The sequence below is a fragment of the Aphelocoma coerulescens genome, chromosome 3 (assembly GCF_041296385.1).
Source record: "Aphelocoma coerulescens isolate FSJ_1873_10779 chromosome 3, UR_Acoe_1.0, whole genome shotgun sequence".
Lineage (NCBI taxonomy): Eukaryota > Metazoa > Chordata > Aves > Passeriformes > Corvidae > Aphelocoma > Aphelocoma coerulescens.
The window spans coordinates 67,328,795-67,351,820 of NC_091016.1; the positions used below are offsets into that span (position 1 = coordinate 67,328,795).

A 23,026-nucleotide genomic window follows, 5' to 3' on the forward strand; every position below is an offset into this window, starting at 1 on the left:
TCCCAACTTTGTAGCTAAGGTAGGAGCAACAGCACATTTTCCAACCATCTTCTTGGCCTTCAGATGCAAATTCAATGCAGTGCTTTGGCTGGCATGTCCCTTAGGCCAGGTATCTGAATGAGGAAGGAAGGAGTAAGGACCGAAGTTCTAGGCTTGCGACTAGAAGTTCTAGGCTCGCTAGACTGTGCGATAGACCAGTTATTTCAGCCCGTGTAATTTTTTTTTTAACTGTTGTTAGTTGCTCTGACTTACTTTCTTGGTTCCTCCCCTTATTCTGTCCCGTCTTCCTCCAGATATCTTAATATTGCTGCTCCCCACCTCGCATCTCTAGGCTTCCCACCTACATTTCCCCGCAGAGAAACATTCCTGCCTGCCTGCCCTGCTGTGGATTGAGGCCACAGGCTGTAGCCTCCTCTCCTTCCAGCTCCCTGGCTGCCAGGAACTCCTGCGGCCAGCGCCGCGTCTTTCCCGGCTACCTCGCCTTTCCCCTTGCAGCGTCGCTTCCCCTGGAAGCAGCCTGGGAACAGCCCCCTGCTTGCCTCTTTGGGCAGGTCAGACAGGAACAGCTTTTGGGCCAGCGGCGAAGCACTACCCATGCTAACATAAATATATTATATATATGTCAGGCTTCTGCTAAAATTGAGAAAAAGAAATAAAAAGGCCGAGTTGGGTGTTAGTAATCTCTAGGCATCAGTTGCTGAGCAGATCAAACTACCGATCGGCAGTTTTGTATCTTTTAATTCAAATTATTATTCTTTCTTCCTGCTCACGCAGATCCTATGAAATAAAAAAACTGTCCTTAAAGCCACAATATGACAAGAGAGCGCTTGACCCGCACGCTTTATTTTGTAAATAAGCAGACGGAGCCGGCAACCGGCGGTGCGCAGGCACCGGGTGTGCGAGCGGGGGCACAGGGAAGAGACCGACCCCGGCAGCCTCGGCCTGGCCGGCGGAGCCGCTCCTCCCTCCGCCCCCGGCTGGGAAGGGGCTGGGAAGGAGCCGGCCAAGGCCACCCTCGCCCCATCGATCGCCCCAGAGGGCGGCCCGGCCACGCCACCGCCGGGCCGGCCTCCTCGCTGTCCTCAGGTGTCCGGCTACGAATCCCCTGCTCGTGCTCCGTCCACCCGCCCCGCCCGGGGCGGGTGAGGGGCGGGACCGGCGCCGACTCCGCTTTCTCCCCGGCCGCGGCCGCCGCTCCGCTTTCGCCGCCTCCGCTCCGCTCCGCTCCGCTCCGTTCCGCTCCCACGGCCGCTGCTGCCGCCATGAGCGCGGACCCCGTCGTCTTCGTGTCCGCCGCCAGGACCGCCGTGGGTGAGAGGCAGCGGCGGGCGCGCCGGATGGCGGATGCTGCCGCCGGGGCCGGGCGGTGTCCGGGTGCTGAGCGCTCTCCCTCTGTGTTCCCCTCCCAGGGTCCTTCAACGGCGGGCTGTCCTCGCTCCCCGCGCACGAGCTGGGCGCCGCCGCCATCCGGGAGGTGCTGCGCCGGGCCGGGCTGGCCCCCGAGGAGGTGTCGGAGGTGATCCTGGGGCAGGTCCTCACCGCAGGTACGGGCCGGCGGCGGGACCCCTCCGCCCGTGGCCGGGCTCACCCTCTCCGGGGTTGTCCCACTGAAACAGCTCAGGTTTCACCTTCCAGGGACCTTATCCCTCGCCATTGGGAACGCGGTGCCTTAACAAAGGACTTGAGAGGCATCGTGGCTGCTTCTCCATACGCTCTGGGTGACTGAAAGGATGGGTTTTTGGAAAGGATCTTGTGGGGGTAGTTCGGTTTTTTTTTAAATCCCTGAAGTTGCCGACAGTGTATGTGTGAATGTCAGTTTCTTTTCTTTGTTACAACATCCTTCTCACCTTGGTCATCTCAGCTCCTAAATTTAACATCCTGAATAATGGTAACACTGAGATTTTAAGAGCTAGGCCTGCATTTGTGTTTATCTGCAGGACCGACCTGCAAGATCTATGATGCCACTTGTTTGGAGACAAATATTTTGATTTAATGAAAATGTAGCTGGCAGGGAATTGTTTGTTTTGAACTTGCTCCTGCTTTTTCTAGGGTAATGTTTAATCAGCGTAGTCATAGGCAGGTTTGTATTTTAAATGTGGAGGAAGGAAATACATATTTTTATCTTAAAGATGATTCAGATTCCTCTATATTTTTAGCTTGCGGAATGATGTGCTCTCCTTGTCCTTTTCTTTGTGTACAAAGAGCTTTGGCCTGGGGAGATGCAGATGAAGAGTGTTTTCTTTGAATATAGTGATCCTATTATCTCCATCAGGATCACAACAAAGACTGGAAGCTTTCAGGTCCACCTGTGCATAGTTGTGCTTTTGGTTTCCATATGAACTTTCAGGGAAAGTTAACTGCTGGTGATGTACAGAAGATGTCAAAAAGAAACTCTTCAGCAAGAAGCAATTTAAATGATTTCTCATCTTACGCATACAACAGGCTAGGGCTGATCTGAAGTAGTGTTTCATCTGACCTGGCATCAAAAGCAGAGTTGCAGATATAAAACTAGCAGTAGCTGGTATCAGTTGATCAGCAATATAAATGAAAGAGGTTTCTGTTTATAGATTATTGCTGGGCACTTCTCTACCCACCAGCTGAAAGCAGGAGCAAGCTCTAATTTTTGGTGGAATTGGGGTGTTGTTGTGAACAGTGAAAAGGCAGACATTTGTTTTTTAAGAATAGACAAAAGAAAAATGCTGTCTGTTCCCACAGGTGCTGGCCAGAACCCCGTCCGGCAGGCCAGTGTGGCTGCGGGAATCCCATACTCTGTGCCTGCCTGGAGCTGCCAGATGATCTGCGGGTCGGGCTTGAAGGCAGTGTGCCTGGCTGCTCAGTCCATACTGATGGGAGACTCCAGCATCGTGGTTGCGGGAGGCATGGAAAGCATGAGCAAGGTAAAGCATAGGATCATAGTCACATTGCACTAAGGTACTGGGAGCAAAGAGCCCGATGTTGAAACCCTGTGCTTCCAGGCTGGCGCCTGGGGGCCAATCGAAAGGGTTGCTGTGCTTACGAATGAATTTACACAAACAGCAGTTGACTTCAGTAGTGTGCTTTTAAAAAAAGGAAAAGACCTCATACTGTAGCTGCTGAAAAGGTGCACTGCAAACACACACTGCATTTAAAATTCCATTTTCATTTCCATCCAGCTCTGTTGTGGTGAATGATTTGCCTGTGACAGCTGGCAGTAGACAGGATTTTTGTATTGCAAGAAGCCCAGAGAAGGAATAACTGAAAATGTTATTGTTCACCAAGCAATTAGAGCCTGGAAAGAAAGCAAAGCAGTTTTATTTCAAGGTGTTCATCCCAAGGCTGTATTCAGGAATGGGTCTGAGATGGTCTGATGCCCAAGAAACAGATGGCCTCTTCTGCCCGGGCTCAGCTGCCTGTGCAGAGAGTGATGTTGACATTCCGTGGCAGCAGAGTGCAATTGGGAACTACCTGGAGCAGGCTAGTAGGATGGAGAGCCACAGCCCCAGGAATGATAGATTTGGTCTGTGGAGAGGAAACAACACTTGCAGTGTGGTGATCTGCTGCCAGGGGAATGCAGAGGCCAAATGGCACACCAGCTGGCAGGCTCTGGAGGGACAGGCAGAGCAGGCAGCTGGAGAGACTGCCAGGATTTGGGATGGGTACCTCCAGCCAGCAGGCAGGGATCTCTTCAATGGTCTGGCTGAATTGTGTACTGGAGATGTAAACATCTGACTCCTTTCAAAATACCCTCTTGCAGGCTCCTCATGTCATTCACATGCGAGCTGGGGTGAGAATGGGAGAGGCTTCCTTGCAGGACACTATAATCCTTGATGGCCTTACAGATGCTTTTTATCAGTACCATATGGGCATAACAGGTAAGTGGTGACAGTCCATAAAATGAGATGGTCAACTGAAAGAGTTCGCTGACAGGAAATTTCAGAAATCTAAAGTTACAAATAATGTGTTTCAAGCTCTCCTTATGTTGTAGTCATGAAAAAGAAAGAAAGAAGTACATAATATTGAAAGGCATTGAAGGCATTTTCCATTGTTTGTAAAGCTACTGTTTTGGGTTTTTCTTCTGTCTGAACTAATCTGTCTGCATCTCTTCTACATCTGAGAAATTTAATTTCAGAAAAAAAGAATAAACAGAATAATCCCTGTATGTAACTGGAGCATTCAGCAGCACAGATTCCCAGTGGGGGGGGAGTTACGTAAAGTGTCCTGTTGATATGCATGGGTCTGCAACTTCAGGTTATTGCACCCTGCTTGGGATGGTCAGCCAACTGCTTTTCCAGACCCTGCTTATGAGACAGAGTGACTTCAGAACTGTTAGCTTTTCTGAAGTGGCTGTAGAGAAATCTGAGCATAGTAATTCAGAGAAGCAATAAACTAGAAAAGCTTGTTGTATTTGATTTAATTTGATATATCATCTGGGAGGAGATTCCACACAGAAATTTTAAACCTCAAGTGAAAATGTAGTAGAGAATCATGAGTAAACAAAATGAGGAAATCTGAATGAAAACCATTCAGCATACTGAGCTGCTTGCTACAGCAAACATTAATGACTACATTTGTGCTTACAATTTTGCAACTTAAAATTTTGGCATTTCCTGATGGCAGTTGGCATTTTGTTCCTGTTTCAGCTGAAAATGTGGCCAATCAGTGGCAAGTCAGCAGAGGGGAACAAGACCAACTTGCTGTACAGTCACAAAACAGGGCAGAAGCAGCACAGAAAGCTGGCTATTTTACAAAAGAAATTGTTCCTGTTCTTGTACCTTCTAAAAAAGGTAAGTGTGAGTGGATGATGGGAGCTGACTTTAGGGAAAAAAATCTGTTTTCTGCTATGTCTCCTGTAATCAGTGGATGGTTTCCCACTTACACAGACTTTTTGTAAGCATGTAGCCTGTTGCTCTCTTTTTCAGCTTTCAGTAGTTATATTTTAAATAAGAGAGAAGCAACTCAAATGTGGAATATCTCAGTGTAGTTTTCTGCAAATACTACCACTGTGTTTTACTGGAGATAGAATAACAACCTAGATAAAGCACTGACTTAACATAGGCTTGGATATGGTACCAAAATCAGTAATTTTCATTTTGTTAAGACTCCTGCTGCACCAAACTTAAAACAGTCATGTTGATCTGGCAAGCCTTGCCCACCTAGTAAAATACACAGTGACAATAATTAGGGTTACTAGTTAATTATGTAGTCAGGTTACATATATTGGGTATGTTTCTCTTTAGGTGAGGGATATAAACAGACCTATTAAGATGCTTGAGCCAAAGGTCTGTTTCTAGAGCAGGGGAGTCCCCCAGCTCCTTGTGAGTTTGATGCAAAGACTAAATTTTCAAAAAAGCAGTCAAGAATCAGTTGTTCAATATTTCCATTGAATAGACCCTGCAGAAAAAGTCCTGGCATTAGGCAGGCTGCAAACTAGTGGAGGGATTTCATGATACCCATTTAGATGATAATATTTAATGACACTTGACAGCTCTTTGTTGCGAGATTACCAGAAGTATCGTTTGAAATACAACCTCCTGTGGAAAGAGAAGCTATTGGGTTAGGAAAAGCAAGAACAATACTGACTTTTGCACAACTAGACAGTATTTTAGCTGCTAGTGTTTGTCTTAGAAAACCTGAGCTGTCTGCCCTGCTAGAAGGAGCTGGAGGGTTACAGCAGTTAACTGCCTTGAGTTGGAAGCTGTCTCCAACATAAGAATGCCTTGTTGGTTGAAAGGAATATGGTGCATGCTCCTACTCAGCCTGTTGTTTTTGCTGTCATTCTGTTTGAGGTGTGTGTGTGATTAGACCCTCCTGTGAGCATAATGCTCTGTTTTGCAGGTCCTGTAGAAATTAAAACAGATGAACACCCTCGACATGGGAGCAACTTGGAAACAATGGCAAAGTTAAAGCCCTGTTTCCTAACAGATGGAACTGGGACAGTAACAGCAGCTAATGCTTCAGGTTGGTCCGTGTGGCTTCAATGAAATAGAAAAGAACAGTAGGTGCTTATGGCTCAAGGCAGGGTCTCTGTGAGAGGTGTGGCTGCTGTGTGTTTACTGCTTTGCAGGAAATGGAAACGTGTTTGACTACGTAGGTAGAACTCCATTTTAGATGTGGTGGAGGATTTCTTTTGTTTCCTTGTTTTCTATGAAACAATACAAGAGTTTGGACAATAACAGCAATATTTGATAGGCTGGAAAGAATATTTCCTTTTAAAACTAAGAGTTTCTGATACTGCAGATCTGGAGAATGGAAGACTTAATGATTCATGTTTGGAAATGTTACTCCTGTGGGACTGCCACAAGCAGCTTTTAAACATCTTCCTTTGTCTTTATGCTGCCCCTCCCAAAACCTGCCTAATAAATCTGATGTACTTCTTTTTCAGATTGTACTTTGATTCTTCCACCTGCTCATTTCCAAATAGAATCAACAATGTGTCACATTTACAGCAATATAGTTTGAAGTGTTTGTGGCAGAGAACAGACTTGGCTGATATGAACAATACTGACCTAAACCAGTAAATGATTTGTGATTTTTGTTCTGTCTAGATTGTGATCTTATGCAAGCAGGAGAAAGTGGTACAGTAAAAGCCAAAAGCCCAACAAATACATACAAATTGTTTGTTATTCCACAGGTTTAAATGATGGAGCTGCAGCTGTTCTTCTAATGAAGAAATCGGAAGCTGCTAGGAGAGGTCTTATGCCTTTGGCTCGGATTGTATCTTGGGCTCAGACAGGCATAGATCCATCTATTATGGGAGTAGGACCCATTTCAGCAATAAGGAATGCTGTAAGTAATCACTCATCTATGCATCTATTATGTTAAAACTCTTGCTTGTAATTGCTTTTTGTTTTCTAGCCATGTCTTGGTTTCACTCTGTTCTGAAGAAAACTTAGTAGGAAAAAAGTAAACTATTTGAAAAAAAATACTCAAAATGGTGTAGTATATAAGATTTGGAATCCTAGTGCTACTAGGGCAGTACTTACTTGTTGGAAAAAGAAAACCCAAATGTATAGGTGTATGAATGGACTTCAGAGCATAAACTAGTCAGGTTTGTGGAAGGGTACCTAGATAACCTAGGAGGCTGAAGATCAGATTTCAGGGATGCATATAATTAACCAAATTATGGGATAATTTGGTCCTGCTGTGATACGGTTCTGATGCTGTGTCTGCCCAGGTTAATTTTCAGATCATTGCCTGATTGTATTTGCAATAGTACAACACTGAGGGAAGGGCCACTGAGTGCCATCTGCATTACCAAATGGGATGGTGCCCTTTGTGTTTCAGTTTGGCCTGCAAAAAGCTTGGAGTTTACAAATTGGATTCCTCTCAGGTGTAACTGAACAGGAAGGTGCATTCCAAAACTGTATCTATCATGCTCAGACCATTACTGCACCCACCGATGTACTCAGTGCTCAATCCACAGGACAAGGTTCTCAATGCCCCAGTGAGCATCCCTGCTGGTACCACACTGCTTGCTAATACAGATGTAGCCCATGGCAGCCCCAGCTGATTATTTGCTAAAGCTTAGCTATGAAATTGAGCATGAGAAGAGCTCTTGTACAGCTAAGAACAGATTTGCTTTAATGTTCCTTATTTTTTTTAATACTGTGTAAAAGGCCTTATTTTGTTCACCTCTGAAATGTCCTGGCAGTGTGGAGCTCTGATTTGAACTCACCAAGTTCTGTGGCCTTTGACAAGAAAATCAGAACTGTAATGCTAAAGCTTTTTCTTATCAGATTTCAAACTGTTAGTTAAAATGAAAGGTGCAGTAACTGCATATACAATACAGAATTTTAGTTTAAACTGTGGAACAGGCAAGCTGTGCCTATAACTGTATAGATACTATGAAAAAGGGCACACTACTCCTTCATAGAGCATGGTCCTAGTAACACCAAGTTCAGGGCTTTGATCCCATATATATGGGCCTTTCACTTAGGAGTTGGACTTGATGATCCTCATGAGTCCCTTCCAGCTCAGAATATTCTGTGATTCTGTGATTAAACTTTGTAATGGGTGTTATCACATGTTCACACCCTCCATATATTATGCTTATCACCTCAAAACTTTAGAGTAGCACTTTATAGTGAGAGAATGAGTATGTTATAGGTTGAGTGTTACAATAACATAGTATATATCTTAAGCTTTTTCCAGAAGAATGGGATACTCCATACGGTCTTTATCTAGTAGAAAATGGCTCTCCTCCTTGACTGTAGCCTCAGAGGTGCACCAGTCTGGCTAGCCTATGTTGTGAAATGTCATTATGATTATTCTGCTGATAAAGTATTGCTGTTAGAAACAAAGTGAGTGGAAGTAAAACTGTACATATGTGAAACATGCCTAAGCCTGTACCAGAGTAGGCAATTGCATCACAAGTTTCTCAAGTGAAAACATGAGCCAAACCATCTTCCAAAATAGTCACCTATGAGAAGCTTGAAGTGGCAACTTTCACTGTAAAGGCAGGAGAGACTGGACAAATTAGATGTGGCACTGATCACTAATGGTTGACACCTCACTGTTTCCAGTGTAAAAGTCTCTAATAAGTAGAGACTCCCTAATGGAGTCAGACTATGTCCTAAAAAAATTGCTTTCAATCTGTTAAAGCCTGCTTTTGAATCCAGTGCTTGTTCTAGTAAGGGCACCACATACAGTTGGATTTTCACAATTGCACCACCACCACTACACGTGTAAAATTAGTCAAGATTTTTATGAGCAGCCAGCATTATTACAGCACATTGTACTGACTTGTCTGACACTGAAGTTTTGTCTGTAGTCTTCAAGGATTCTCTCATCAACACTGACTATAAAAACTGTTTTCCTTCAAATTTTTTGAAGTGGTAGCTTCAAATCACCCAATTTACATCTTAGGAGAAGCTTCTTCTGGTGCTAAGGAAGACCTAAAAGATAATAAGGTCCTATTTGTATTGTTTTCTCAGATTGACAAAGCTGGCTGGACTCTGGAACAAGTTGACCTGTTTGAAATTAATGAAGCCTTTGCATCACTCTCTGTTGCAATAGCAAAAGAACTGAAAGTAAATCCAGAAAAGGTAATGATTTGTAGGCTGCCATTTATTTGTAGGCTGGCATTAGTCTACCTCTTGTAACTCAAACTTAGCCCATTCTGTGCATCTGGATTGTAAGGGTGAGCACAGCTCTCTTGCATAAGCAAATAGGGTGGGAGCCCCAGCAGGCATTTTCTCACACTGCTCTGTCTGCTGGCTTTGCTAGCAGTTTCCCAGCTGAACAAGTTCTAACGTGTTTGCAGTGGATTTTTATGCAAATCTAGGCAACTGCTCAAGCATACTTAATTCAGAATTTGAAATTGCTGCTTCAAGTATATTTGCCACAGTATTCTTTTAGTGATGGCAAAAAGCATGGGTATTATTCTCCCCTCCCTAAATTTACCTGTTATCTTCAGAGTGAAGACAAAAGAAATACTGGTTATTACCAGCTGTTGCACTCATATGCACTTTCTTGTATGGAATGGTGTTTGTGGTTTCAAGCTCACACATAGTCAAGGGCTAGATCCCAGTGAAGTCATTTATGCTGAAAGTCAGCTAAGCTAGTTAAATGTTTTGACTGTCTATATTGGCTTTTTTTTTTCTGTTTTAGGTCAATATACAAGGTGGAGCTATTGCTCTTGGCCACCCTCTGGGCGCCTCTGGTTGTCGCATCCTTGTAACTCTTCTCTATGCACTGGAACGAACTGGTGGAAAACGTGGTGTTGCTGCTCTCTGTATAGGAGGAGGAATGGGAATAGCCATGTGCGTTGAAAGATAAATGTGAGGAAATGAATGAACAGCTAGTGTTAACTAGCTTTGAAACATTTTACTAATAAATGAATAAACTTCTAATAACAGAGCTCACTTTTTTTTTGTTTTGCCTAAAATTAAGTAAGTTTACACCATTACTTCTTGACAAAGAGGTTAGTGGTAATTGGAGGCACTCTAGTTGTTAACACACACTAGAGCTTAAATTCTCACTGCAAGGACCAAACTTGCTTTCAAAAATTAGTTTGTTCACAAGAAAATAGCAGCAACATTCAACCACTTGTTTTATTAACATTTTAGTTATAAGAGTGGGAAGTGTAAGTGAAACAAACATAAATAAAGCCTAAGTTATTCTTCAAGTGCTCCAGACTGAACTGCATCCTCATAGCACCCTCCTCTCTCTTCTTTAGTTTCAGGGTGCAGTTTGATAAGGTCATCAATTCGGAGAATAGTAATTGCAGCTTCTGTTGCAAACTTGAGGCTCTTGGTTTTGACCATGGTTGGTTCAAAGACACCAGCTTGCTTGTTATCACGAGGTTTTCCATTGATCAAGTCAAGACCAATCCTGCAAAGAAGGAATGCTGTCAGATGGAGAGGGAGAAACAGCAGAAATACAGCTGGGAGTATGCTGTGTAACTCCTGCTTCGTTACAGCAATACATACATACAACTGAAGGGCAGGGGCAAAGGAGTTCACTGAAAACATACATTCTTTTTTTACTATGCAAATCATGGTTCAGTGAACTGGGAGAACGATCTTCCATCTAGGTCACCAGCCCACATCTCTTTTACTAGCCTTCTAACAGGCAGATACTTGCCATTTCAGATTTTTGCGATCTGGGTTAACTTGAGCCTCGTTGTGGAATGCTCTCAACTTCGCAACAAGATCTGTGGCATCCTGAGCAGCATTTACTGCCAGTGTATTTGGAATTACTAAGAGGGATCTTGCAAATTCTGCTATTGCAAGTTGTTCACGTGATCCCTAGAAAGAGGAAAAAAATTTTAAACCAATAGTTACAACTGGAGAGGAAAAAAATACAGCCATGATCAAGAACAGCGCTAACCGGTAGGGGTTTTCACATGCAAAACCTGTGTTTCAGTCAAAGAACCATAGAGTCCAATTATCAGAGAAAGAATTAACTCATATCCTCCATTTTAAAGAACCATCTTAGATTCTATAAGATGATTAGGTTTTCATGAGCCACAGAAATTACTTCTAATAGATGAAAATAAAAGCTTGGAGATTAATTGTGCAAATCTAACGCATACACACCACTGATTCTCTGTGCAAGACTTACCATGCTGGTTGCATAATTTTCAAGATATATTGAAAGTGCTGCCTCTACAGCACCACCACCTGGGACAACAGACTTGGATTCCAAAACCCTTTTGACAACACAGAGAGCATCATGTATAGATCGTTCCATTTCGTCACACATGAAGTCATTGGCTCCTCGTAAGATAATTGATGCTGAAGTACGAGCCTTTGTACTAAGGATAAAAGGAATCAGAAGTCAGCTGTGTTGAACGGAATCTAAATTAAAATTATTCTTGGTAAATTTTTTCTTCTAAAGCCGAGTTCAGTTGAGCCTCATTCTTTCAACATTTATAAGAAAATCTTAACATTGTTATGCCCCCTTGCAGGATATGTACATTGTAACTTAGTAAGTCACTACTTTAATTTCTAACATGCAAGAACCTTGAAGTCTTTTAAAGAAAGTTACCTGTATGATGATGTTTTCCCATCAAAGAGGGGAAAGTGTACTTAGGTATTAAGAAAGACCCCTTTTGCACAGCCCTCAAAAAAGCTAATGACTGCCAACGTAATAAACCAGGCTGTCACCAGGTACCTGACACACAAGTGCCATGGGCAGAGCATTTCATTCACACACAAATGACACTACAGGAACATGAACACCCAGAAGGGATATTGAAGCAGTGGAAAAGTTATTATCCAAAGTATGTTCTCATGAAATGAACTGATACTCAAGTCTTCAGATACCAGACAGCAGTGACACCAGCACAAGTGAACACTGTCTTTCAAAACAAGTGGAAAGATTTAGGTCGCACCTCTTTATTCAGATGAAATTAATTAAGACGGTACCTATTTCCCTTCACTGTCTCTAAAGGGAAGCCAGTTTAGAAACATTTGCTTATAAACAAAAATTTAAGTAAATCTGTCTAGCAATCTGATTGTCTCATATGCTGGTTGACAAAGAGTGTCCAGCTCCAGCACAAGAGATCAAATACTGATACTCTCACCTCTAATTTGCACTGGATTTGTGTACCCTTTCCCATGTGTGTAACTATTCCAACCACTTAGATAGCATGAAGTAAATAAGTGGAATTTTATCTCAAACTTAGCAGAGAACACAGACAAAACTTGAGTATTTGTAGAAGGATCCTTACTTCTTGATTAAAATCAGCTCATCGTCGCAGATTCTCTCTTGAATCACCTCTTCTGCCTGTCCCAGCATTAATGCCTCAAAACTCTCCTCACCTTCAAGGTTTGCAAGGGTTGAACATATGGTTGCTTTAACAAAGAAACAACAAAGTGAAGTTAACATTCAATTTCTGCACATCGTCCTTTGCTCACTACCAAGAATAGGCGTACAGGATGAAAAACAGAAATAAAAGCTGTTTTAAGTAGATTTTTCTTAAACAGCACTTCTAGTTCTCAGGCAGCAATTCAGTATTTCAGTTTATAACTGATAAACTGGCTGCTTCTTTTGTTAACTTTTACAGCGCTTCCTCTTCCATGGCCAGTACAAGTTCCCATGCTTTACCACAATGAAAATATTTTCTTCCAAATTTAAGAACTGACAGATAAAAATCTGTACAGGACCAGATTTTTTTTGAAGTATGCATTTAGTGATTTAGGAGTTCTTCATTCATCTTGAACTATGTAAACAATGTACTTAACTGTCTAAACAGAGGCTTATGAATGCATGCATAATAAAAACTTCTAAATAAATATAGATTATGGCTCCCATTTCCACAAGAGGCCAGTCTTGACAGTGCAAGGCAGCTTCTTCTCCCTCCCCTGTAAATCTTCAGCAATCAAGTCTTACAGTAGTCATCTACTTTGACAAAGGTCACTTAAAATAGCAACAGTAAAGCTAAAAAGAAGTGGCTCAGCTTTACTCATCCTGACCTTGAATGTTAAGAAGCCATATTTTAAAAATCAGTAACAAATACCCTCACAACAGCTTCTACTTCGAAGAATAAATTTATAAACCAGTTATTCTTACACAGACATACCTCCCGATGCCTTAGCAATCCGCTTAAGGTCCTTTTTTACTACTCTTCGTACTGCCATAGCTCCAGCATCAACAAAGTATTTCAGACACATATCATCAATGCCTCCAGTGGTGAGAATAACATTGGCACCAGTGGCCAGAATCTTCTGGATTCTTTCTTTGGTAATATCTGACTCTCTGCAAAGATTAATGTCAAAGTTATAAAAAGGTATCCAAAAGTATACCATCACATCCTGTCAGCCCACTTCCTGAAACCTTAATGCAGAGCTCTGCAAGAATGGACCACTGCACAAACATACTTGCATCTCTTGAAAACTGACTTAATACTAGTTCTGCCTCCAGAAGTGAAGACTTCTTCCATTAGTATTTGGTATTGCTGGGAAATGCTAACATTCAAAACATTTTTTACCTCTTGCACTCAGCCAAATCTACATCGAGCCATCTCAACTGACGAGACCAAATCAAGCCTGTGAAACCCCACTGCCTCAGTTATTCAAGCTTCCACACACCTCTGCCTTATCTGGTCCAGCTTCTCAGGGTCTGAGATAACAACCTGAACACCAAGCTTCATTTTTGCTTTCTGCAGGCTGAAGTCAAGGCATGCAATCTTTGCATTAAGTATTCTCTTGGTCATACCTGATGAGGAAAAATAAGCAAGAAGAAGGATTTTGTCAAACAGTTAACATAACATCAAGTTAGCGTTAGAGATTAAAATTAACGTTACTTTCACATTTCAGATTTCTACTATTTACTTCTCCACCTCCAGTTCTGCCCTACTGCAGAAAAACGCTAATAAAGACTTTCCTGTGTTACCTTTTTATATATGGTCCCCAAAACACGAATGACCATGACAATGTGACCTATCAGTCTCACATCCTGTAAGTTACCTAATCACAGCAAGGCTCTGCTATATGGAACAGTCCCCCACAAACCTGGCACTGGCTCCCCGCAAGGGAAGTGCTCAAGTTCCACCAGAACACAGTGTTACCTTGCTGACACTGAGCTACAGCAACTTACCAACACTCTGTGCATCACTGCTAGCTGGCAGACTCTAGTCTAAGGAACACTGGTGAAGTGCAGTATTTTGTGTTCTTGTTTAATTGTTCTGGAACTGAAAACCCACATGGATTTCCAACGAATGCAGCCAGTTCAAAAAGCCACACAGAAAGACGAAGAGGACTGAGCTGACACCAAAGATTTCCGAAACACAGCCTGTTCTTACCCTGTGAGCCCACCACGCAGTTCAGAGCATAACCGTTCACAAGAATGCTCTCCTTCTGGCTGCGGCCATGGGCCTTCAGAACATTAACCGAGTTGATGGGGTACCGAGCCTGACCCTTCTGGTCTGTGTATTTAACTGCCAGTGCAGCATCCACCACCATGTTAGCAAAGAAATCACCATCACTGAAAGGCTGTTAAGGTTAAAACTGAAGAAGGAAACTAGTATTATGCTTAAGAAAAAAAAAACAAAACAAACCATGAACAGAAATAACTGAAAGTGCCCAAACTAAGTTTCCAAAAAAGAACTTCAGAAAGGCAAGAAAGTGCTAGCTCTCTTTACCACGGTCTTAAAGGAATGAGTCATTCTAAAAGCTGAAACACTGCTAGAAAAATTATGTCAGACTACTATGACGCCTGCATTTTATGTACCTTTTGTTCCTTAAGTAAAATACATATCTTATGTTTGGCCAGCACAGAAGCTAAAAATGCAGGGGTTTCTGTGCCCATGGAGTAAAATTCAACTTTCTTTCCTCCAGATTCACTTCCCAGGTACTTCTGTAACACATTCTTCCATTCACACAACTCTTTATCTAGCCTCCCTAACAAGCAATGCAATTGTTAGGAAACAATACCCTTTTAAAGCTATCCTGATCTGCCAACCCAGATTTAAATGAACTGGGAAGAGTTTGAACATGTTTTCCCATGCCAGATCACAGTTATCTGTAAAAGCCCTGTTACAAACACAACAGCTTCGCTACTGTGTCACGTTCATAAAAACTGCTGCAAAGGATACTCTGGCCTAGCTACTCAAGCTCTCTAAACAACCACTCTCACTTCACTCACTTGATCAAGTTAAAGGATACACTCCTATAATTTTCGAGGACATTGATGTTTTAGCAGCATTAATTAGGCACTCCCTGCCGAGCTCATCTGTGTTAATAACAAGATTTTCATTGATGTAGCGAACAGCTTCCCTGTAAAATAAAGACAAATACACTGGTCAAGAACCACCCCCAAAAAAAGACAAAATCTTACATGTTTTTAGCTCTTCTAAATGTTACCTCGAAGAACAAAGGGATAAAATCAATTAATCTCCAAGGACAGTAACATGACAGTCATTCCATTATGTGATTATAGAAATACAATTTAAAAAAAAACCCAAAACACATGAAAACCCAACCCAGACCAACAAAAACCCCACCACCCCTGCAACAAACCACCAAATTCCACTTGATGCCAAAAGGTCTGTATTAATGCAGTCACAAAATACAGAAATTCAACTGTATCAGTTTCTTACTTGCAGGCAAGTCGGTATCCACCAATAATGGAGGTAGGATGAATTTTCTGTTTCACCAGCTCATCTGCATTTTTGAGAAGTTCTGCAGCAATAATTACCTGTTTGAAATACAAACACTAAATACGTGCATCCCACACAAGCAAAGAAACTACCTTGTGCAATGCAGAACTAAAACCAGTTTCTGACATGAAGTGAGAGCCTACCCAATTCCAACCCCCACCAAGGTATCTAAAGTCTCAGGCAAGTTTTCAATGCTCAGTATCCTTCTTGGTACTTTACTTTTACTTCTCACAGTCATTAAAAATTAAAAAACTAAATTCGGCCTCTATCATCAACCTTTGAGACAGGAAAAGATCAATAATGAAACAGAAGTAAGCAAATTTCCTTCCAGAGCACCACTTTGCATATGGAAACTAGTATCTCTAGAGAATACCAAATCTAAACACTGACTTTTGATATGTCAAACTTGCTACATACCACTGAGGTGGTCCCGTCACCAACTTCTTTGTCTTGCAGGTCTGCCAGCTCACAAAGGACTTTTGCAGCAGGATGCTCCACTTCTAGCAGTTTCAGAATGGTTGCACCATCATTAGTAATGGTCACGTCCTGATTTTCAGGAATCAAACATGAATATGATGTACATTTCTATCACACTTTCACTGTTGTGTTTCAGAACAGTCATACAAATAGAAATTAATTAATCTTCACAATTGCCCATAAAATAACTACTTATACCAAAACTTTTTTGTGACTTTTTAACCAGGAGTCCCATTCTAACAACGGAAATGTTAGGAGTGCAGAATCTGCACTTTCTTTTGATCAGAAAAGCCTTTATGGTACAGGAACTCATCACACATTTTGCAAATATTGGATTAGTAGTCATGCAGTGACCTCCCTCTAACACAGTATTTTATTACAGCAGCCTGGAAAATGACAAACTTTCTACAATTGCTTGAAATATTTTGAAGTACAAACTATTGCTTAAAAATTTGTTATGAGATTACTAGATTTTTTTTTGTTATTTCTCCTAATGTGGAGATCGGGATATACAAGTCAGCACCTGTTAAACATGATTTAAATGATGAAACTCACTTCTTGCAATCTGACCAGTATTTTAAGTGGTTACAAGAACTTACCTATGGAAAAGAAATAACTGTACCACATAAATTACCACCATAATAGATGGAACTAAAATGATGCAACACACATAACCCAGTACTCAATTTTACCACAGTTCTCCTACCCCTCTCAGAACCATGGAAAAAACAGGCATGTGAACATTAGGCCTATGAAGCACACTAAGTAGAAGCACTTTTACAAAGGAATACAAATCCTCCTGACACTTCTTAAAGTAATATTACTTACCCCAATATCATCCACCAACATCTTATCCAGACCAACTGGCCCAAGAGAACTCTTCACAATATTGGCAATAGCAGATGCAGCAGTAACTGGATAAATGAAAGAAGTAAGAAAAAAAGAGTTTTATCTTCCTAACTTCAGGATGATTCTCACATTTATAAGAAACTGTGCCAAGAACCAACAAATCAGGAACTTGACAACAAGTGATCTCCTCTACGATTACATTGCAGCCTATCCAACCTGAAGCTTTGCCTTACTTTGCTAGGCTTGCTGCTACTAAAAAACTACAATCTGTGCCAAACTTCACTCTTCCCTCCTAGCTGGTTTAGCTAGCTAACCTGGTAAAACTGACTGACCAGAAGAAGAATGCCTCCTGTGCTGTCTGGGTAAGACGGTGTCTGAGGAGGACTGAGGTCAGAGGAGCAGTGGTGTTAGATTAGGAGGGGTTGGTAGCACTGCTGCTTTTGACTGCAGCAAGCCGTGCCATGAGACTTCACTCTCATTTAGTCCTCAGTTCTGCGCAGAAAGAACAATGGTATCACCACACATCAATTAGTAAAACATCTTTTGGTCCATATCAAGTCTGTGACTGCAATAAAACATTTACTTCTCCAACTAAGTCACCGAAAAGTGACCTTTGAGTCACTGCTAAAACAACACAAAGCTTCCAAAACACCAGCTTATTTAAAGGTTGTTCTGCCATCTTCATATAGGAAAAAGATACAATCAACCTTTTCCTTCAGACCATGGCAAGTTTTTCTCTATCCCACAAGCATAGCCACTTTATCTAGAAATTGAAAAAGTGGTAGTTAAATGGGAATAGTTATAACTCAGAGACCTTCAAACAACACAACAATTTCTTCTGCTTAGGATTAATGGCAGTATTCTGTAAGAAATAACGTTGTACCAAAGGTGCCATTATCACGCGGAATCTAACTCGTGAATTAAGGGAAGACTCATAAATTTTAAGTGGTCTGCCTAAAGTATCATCAGAGCTACATGAACCAATCTCAGTTTGATCAGGAAGCAAGTCTTCGGCTTCTTCCTTTGTCTTTTGGCTACTCAGAATCTGAGATCGGTCTCGGAATTTGCAGCCTTCCCCCAGGACTTGGGGTACAATCCTGAGCAATGGGTAGCGTGTTTGAGAATTACAGTTACAGACACACATCTCGAGGGCGGTCCCCATTTTCCGAAGCAGGTTATTTCCCCGTGCCGGTCAGCAGGGACCTTCCCCAGCTGCCCCTTCCCCTGCAGGACTCCCCGCAGGCCTTGCCGGCTCACGGCCTACGCGGTCGGGACGGGGCAAAGCGACCTCCGTGCAGCAGCCGCCCTGCCCCGCTGTCTGCTGCTACCAAGGGAAGGAGGGCGGGGGACGCGGGATCGCGTCGCCACTTAGACTCCTGCAAGCGGCGCGGGATGGCCTGTGCTCCACGTCCGCCTCCCTCCCTCCTTCCTTTCTTCCCTCCCTGCACGCAGCGGCGGCCCGTGACGGAAGGAATCTGTCGAGAGGAGCGGCTGTTCCCGGGCAGACCAGGGCGGGTGAGCACATGGCAGGGGTGACCATGGCCGCGCCATGTTCGCTCCTTCCTGCCCCTCCCTTCCCCCCCCCCCTCCCCCGGGTCTCGCCGGAGCGCGCCGCCGTTACCGTTCTGCGTGCGGACCGAGTCACCGCTGGTCCGCTCGCCGAACACGGCCAGGGGCCCCTCCATCGCCGACATCTTCCCGCCCGGGCGCGGCGCCACACGCACAGGGAAGGGACAGGAGGGCGCGGAGCGGCGGGACTGCCGGGGCGGCGCGAGGCACGCTGGGAACGCGCCCCCCGCCCGAGGGGGCGGTGGGACGGGGCCACGCCCCGCGGGGGGCGGGGCCTCACCCCGAGCCTGCCCAATCCTGGGGCGCGGCGCCGCCCGGCCTCGAGCCGCGATTGGCGGGCGCGCCTGAACAAAGCCGCCGCGCGACGGGGCGGGGCCGGGGCGCTTCCACGAGCTTCTAGAAAGTGTCGCGGGCCTGGGCGCGCAGGCGCGGGGCGGTCCGGGCCGCCGGTGGTGGGGAAGGGTCCCCACTGCTCAGCACTGGGAAATAAATAACCTGCTTCGGAAGGCGGGGACCTCGGCATGCGTGTCTGTAACTGCGGTCCTCAAACGCGCTACGCATTGCTCAGGATTGTACCCCGAATCCTGGGGGAAGGCTGCGAATTCCGAGACCTATCTCAGGTTCCGAGATTCCAAAAGATGGAGAAGCTGAAGACCTGCTTCCTGGATAAACTGATATTCAAGTAGCTCTGATGATGCTTTAGGCAAAACAATTTTAATGAGAATTCCTTAAGTCGTGGCTACGATTGCACTTGATAATGGCAGCATTGTATTGTTTGAAGGTTTCTGAGCTGTAACCGTTCCCATTCTCCTACGGCTTTTCAATGCCTAGGTTAAGTGGCTATGCTTATAGGATAGAAAAAACTTGCCACAGTCTGAGGGAAAAGTCTGAGGGAGCGGTGGGGAGATGGGGAAGGGGCAATGGTCAGTATGGGCATGTAATGGCCGCAGATTCATAGCACATGGTGTGAACAGGCTTCTCGTATTTGGACAAACAGGTGCCTTAAGGGGCCAGGCATGACCTCCACAGCCAGAGCTATGCCTGCCTCCTGCACCAGTGTCCAGAGTTCATCTGTCAGGTAGTGACAGGGTCTCTCGCCAGGCCTTCAGCCTCCTTTCAACACAATTTGCTCTTAGATGGGCCATTAAATGCATTTTCAGGACTACAGCAGTTAAATACAGCCCCAAAGTAGGGTTCCTGCATGGTCAGGCTTGCAGAAGGATGCTTTGAGAAGGCAGAGAAGCTCTGCTGTACCTGTGTGCTGCAGGAGTTGTTGGAAAGAAGCCTAAAACAGGATGATGGTAGTTCCCGAAACATCCACTGTTGCTCTCACCCACTCCCCTTTCCGCGCCTTGATCCCTCTTCCTTAGACCCGCTCCAGAAAACGCCGACCCAGTCTCTGGAGGCCGGCATTTCCTAAAGCCCTCTTTCCACGGGGAAAAGTTAGAAGATGATTCCCCGAGTCGGGGAAGTGTTTTCTGCTCTATTTTGTGAGATGCGAGTGACACACGGGCACCCTGCCCCGGGGAGCGGCCCCGCCGGCGCACCGGGAGCGGCCCCGCGCTCGGCGCTTCCGCCCGACTCCGCCGGCGGCGGAACTCCCGCGGCCGCTTCCGCGGGAAGCGCCGCCCCTCGCGCATGGCGGCGCTCGGGTGTCCCTGAGCGGAGGGAGGGGAGTGGCGGCCGCCCGGGGCTGTGGCCGGTCCGGCTCCCCATGGCGCTGAGCAGCCGCCTGCTGCTGGCGGCCGGTGGGCTCCGTGCAGCGGGTAAGTCCAGGGCTCGCCGTGCCGGCCTTTCCCGGCGGCGGCTCCGCGACCTCCGTGCTGCCGGGGCGATCCGGCGGCCGGGGGTCTTGGCGGTGCTGCTGTGCCAAGGATGAAGGGTTTATACCTTGTTATTTGGTATCTGGTTCCTTGTGTACTTCGCTTTCAGTGTTTTGTAAAGCCTTGGTCCTAGGGATCTCCTAGTCACGCGTGAGTTTGTATTTTATGTACGAGTTTAGAAACGGCGTTAGTATACTTGCAGTTCACCTCATAAATTGGGGAAACAGGTCGAGGTCTTGTCATCCATCTGTTAAGTGCTTAAAAAATAAAAGCAAGATGATTTTGCCCTGCTGACTTCTCTAAGCTGTGTCGTTCTGTACTGCATCCATTCTACTGTCTGCACTACATGTTTTTTTAATCTTTGGTGCTTTTTTATCTGCTGTCCCTCCCAAGGTCTTCGCTTTGCATCAACTACAGGCAGTCTGAAAACTGAGCCCGAAGTGGACACAAGTGAAAATGAGGTCGTTGCCCCAAACTTCATTAACAGAAATCCTCGGAACTTGGAGCAGATGGCCCTGGCTAGGAAGGAGCGTGGCTGGAAGACAACTTGGCCAAAGCGTGAGTTCTGGCACAGGTCAGTCAGGAAGTCACTGCCAGAAATGAAGACTCCAAAAGAAAAAAAACAAACCAAAACAAACCCCAGAAACCCACATACAAAATGTGTATTTTGGGTTGCTGAATCAGTTATCACATTAGTGTTTCCTAATCAGCAGGCGTCTTCTGTGTTCAGAGAACAGTGGACTAGTAGCATGTGAAAGTCAGCATATGTGGTCAAGATTTTTCCATCTGTTGTTAAGGCAACAGTAATGTTGCTTAAGCAACAGCTTTTTAACTCGGGATTCTCTTAATCCTGTGCTTACCGTGCTTCATTGTTTTATTTGAAGCACCATAATAGTCTGTCTGGGGTTGTTTTATGTTTGTGGGTTTTGGTTTGGTTTTTTTAAGTTCATTTTAAGCTGGCATTTCAAAGTCTTTATTTTGTTCTTGTGCAGAGAACCCCATCCAGTTTGTTCATACCAGGAAAGCCGATACTGTACAGTACAATAAGAAATAGTTGCTCCTAATAAATAATCTATTGTTATGTGTGGAAGCTTATGAGGTACTTTCTGCCACTTGCAGAAGTTATCTGCTGTGTCAGCACAAGCCTTAAAGGAACTACATAGTGACCTTAAAGTTCCACTTCTGCTGGAGCAGTTCTCCTCATCATAGATCTGTTCCACACTGTGCAGGTGTACAGTGCTTAGTTTGGAGTGGTGCTGGTCTGAGGCAATGTAGGACTGTGGCCCTCAGTAACTGATGAAAAGCTGCTCTTGGAATTTCACTCTTCTGAGCTAGTAACAGGAGTTGTGTGAGTCAACACAGGCAGGCAGTGGGAACAACCACAAAACTACAGCTGAAATGCAAAGAGTACATTTATTTCACTGCCTCTCTAACTGGAGGATCCCAAGGCAACACCCAGGCAGAGACACACAGGTGGGAATGCAGGCATTGTTAGGCCTAATCTGTGCAGGTGGTGGGCCTGCTGTTGGCACCCATTTATTAAGAGCATTTAGGTTTACCATCGTGCTGTGCTCTCCCCTGTGCTTTTTATGATCTCGGAGCTTTGATCTTCTGCCTATCAAAACAGGGAGCTCAAGCACATCCATGAGAGTGCCTCCAAGTCTCTTCAAACACCTATGTTACGTCCACACAGAGATTCTAATTCTCAAAACAGACATAGGATAAACATCAGCTGGCATAATACATGGGGTTTCCCACAATGTTATTCAACAGGCCTTGGCATTCCCAGCTACAAGGTCACTTGAGTGAATCTTCCTCACCATTCTTCTGCTTTTAACTCTTTGCTCCCAACATGAGTCCTATTGTATGTCTTAATAAGTAAAACTACAATATCATATAATACACCAGTACATTCAATTTTATTTAATAAAATGTAAGCATTTGACTGTATTCTCTGGAAAAGACATTATAATCCCATGTTATTTCTTTCCTGCACTCAGATTACGGCTTGAGCGGACGCAGCATTACGTAGAAGCCTTTGTTGAGCGCTCCAACGGGGATGTTGTGGTATCTGCCTCTACCCGAGAGTGGGCCATAAAGAGACACTTATACAGTCCCAAGGGAGTAGCCGCATGCAAAAACCTTGGCCGTGTAATGGCACAGCGCTGTTTGGAAGCAGGAATCAACTTTGTGAACTTTAAAGCCATTATCCCCTGGGAACACCATTGTGACTCGGCAAGTACCCATCTCCTTATTCCTTTGGCCCTTTTTTCCTTTTTAGGTATTAATTTTACTTCTCTTCACCATTAATTTTCTTATGTGGCTTGACAATCCCTCCTTGCAACATTCAGCAGGGTAGCTTTGACAAGCTGCAGTTCCTGGCATTATGCTTCCGTGAGGCCATTAACCTCTGCCCCTCGATGTAACGTGTCCCCACCGATATTTCAGTGCTGCTGGCTTTTAAATTTCTTTTTATTTGTGTTTATCTTTTAAACAAGATTCAGGAATTCGAGAAAGCTATGGAGGAGGGTGGTGTTGTTCTGCGTGAGCCCCGAAGACTCTATCAGTAAAATGGAGATTGTTGGGAAGACTTTTGAAGGAATGAGGATCACTTCTTTAGGTTTGTGTACTGGCAGAGGGAATGTCCAGAGCTGGAAAAAGTTGGAATGTATCATCTTATAATAAAATATTTCCAAATGGGTATAAGCATTTCATATTCTTTATT

At 44.3% G+C, this 23,026-nt stretch overlaps 3 protein-coding genes and 2 non-coding genes across 5 annotated transcripts; 3 read left to right on the forward strand and 2 right to left on the reverse strand.

Annotated features, from left to right (window-relative positions):
- The first annotated feature begins 1,143 nt into the window (after positions 1-1,143).
- Positions 1,144-9,837, forward strand: ACAT2 (acetyl-CoA acetyltransferase 2). Its single transcript, XM_069010699.1, has 9 exons — positions 1,144-1,311; positions 1,410-1,544; positions 2,716-2,897; positions 3,734-3,851; positions 4,620-4,763; positions 5,815-5,937; positions 6,611-6,765; positions 8,913-9,023; positions 9,589-9,837. Exons 1-9 carry the CDS (start codon positions 1,263-1,265, stop codon positions 9,754-9,756), a joined length of 1,185 nt encoding a protein of 394 aa, XP_068866800.1. The 5' UTR covers positions 1,144-1,262; the 3' UTR covers positions 9,757-9,837.
- Positions 9,838-10,006: 169 nt separating this feature from the next.
- Positions 10,007-18,709, reverse strand: TCP1 (t-complex 1). The gene is made up of 12 exons (XM_069010698.1): positions 18,531-18,709; positions 16,889-16,974; positions 16,001-16,129; positions 15,524-15,621; positions 15,090-15,200; positions 14,228-14,409; positions 13,515-13,641; positions 13,007-13,182; positions 12,155-12,278; positions 11,044-11,236; positions 10,564-10,727; positions 10,007-10,311 (listed from the first exon to the last, which is right to left on the reverse strand). The coding sequence occupies exons 1-12, from the start codon at positions 18,601-18,603 to the stop codon at positions 10,095-10,097; spliced, it is 1,680 nt and encodes a 559-aa protein (XP_068866799.1). The 5' UTR covers positions 18,604-18,709; the 3' UTR covers positions 10,007-10,094.
- LOC138108870 (small nucleolar RNA SNORA29) lies at positions 17,571-17,706 on the reverse strand. The gene has a single exon (XR_011150091.1). It is a non-coding gene; the product is annotated as a small nucleolar RNA SNORA29 (small nucleolar RNA).
- A 567-nt stretch (positions 18,710-19,276) lies between the features above and the next one.
- LOC138108871 (small nucleolar RNA SNORA29) lies at positions 19,277-19,436 on the forward strand. Its single transcript, XR_011150092.1, has one exon. It is a non-coding gene; the product is annotated as a small nucleolar RNA SNORA29 (small nucleolar RNA).
- Positions 19,437-19,958: 522 nt separating this feature from the next.
- MRPL18 (mitochondrial ribosomal protein L18) lies at positions 19,959-23,007 on the forward strand. Its single transcript, XM_069010705.1, has 4 exons — positions 19,959-20,244; positions 20,695-20,875; positions 22,302-22,536; positions 22,800-23,007. The coding sequence occupies exons 1-4, from the start codon at positions 19,974-19,976 to the stop codon at positions 22,869-22,871; spliced, it is 759 nt and encodes a 252-aa protein (XP_068866806.1). The 5' UTR covers positions 19,959-19,973; the 3' UTR covers positions 22,872-23,007.
- Positions 23,008-23,026: the final 19 nt, after the last annotated feature.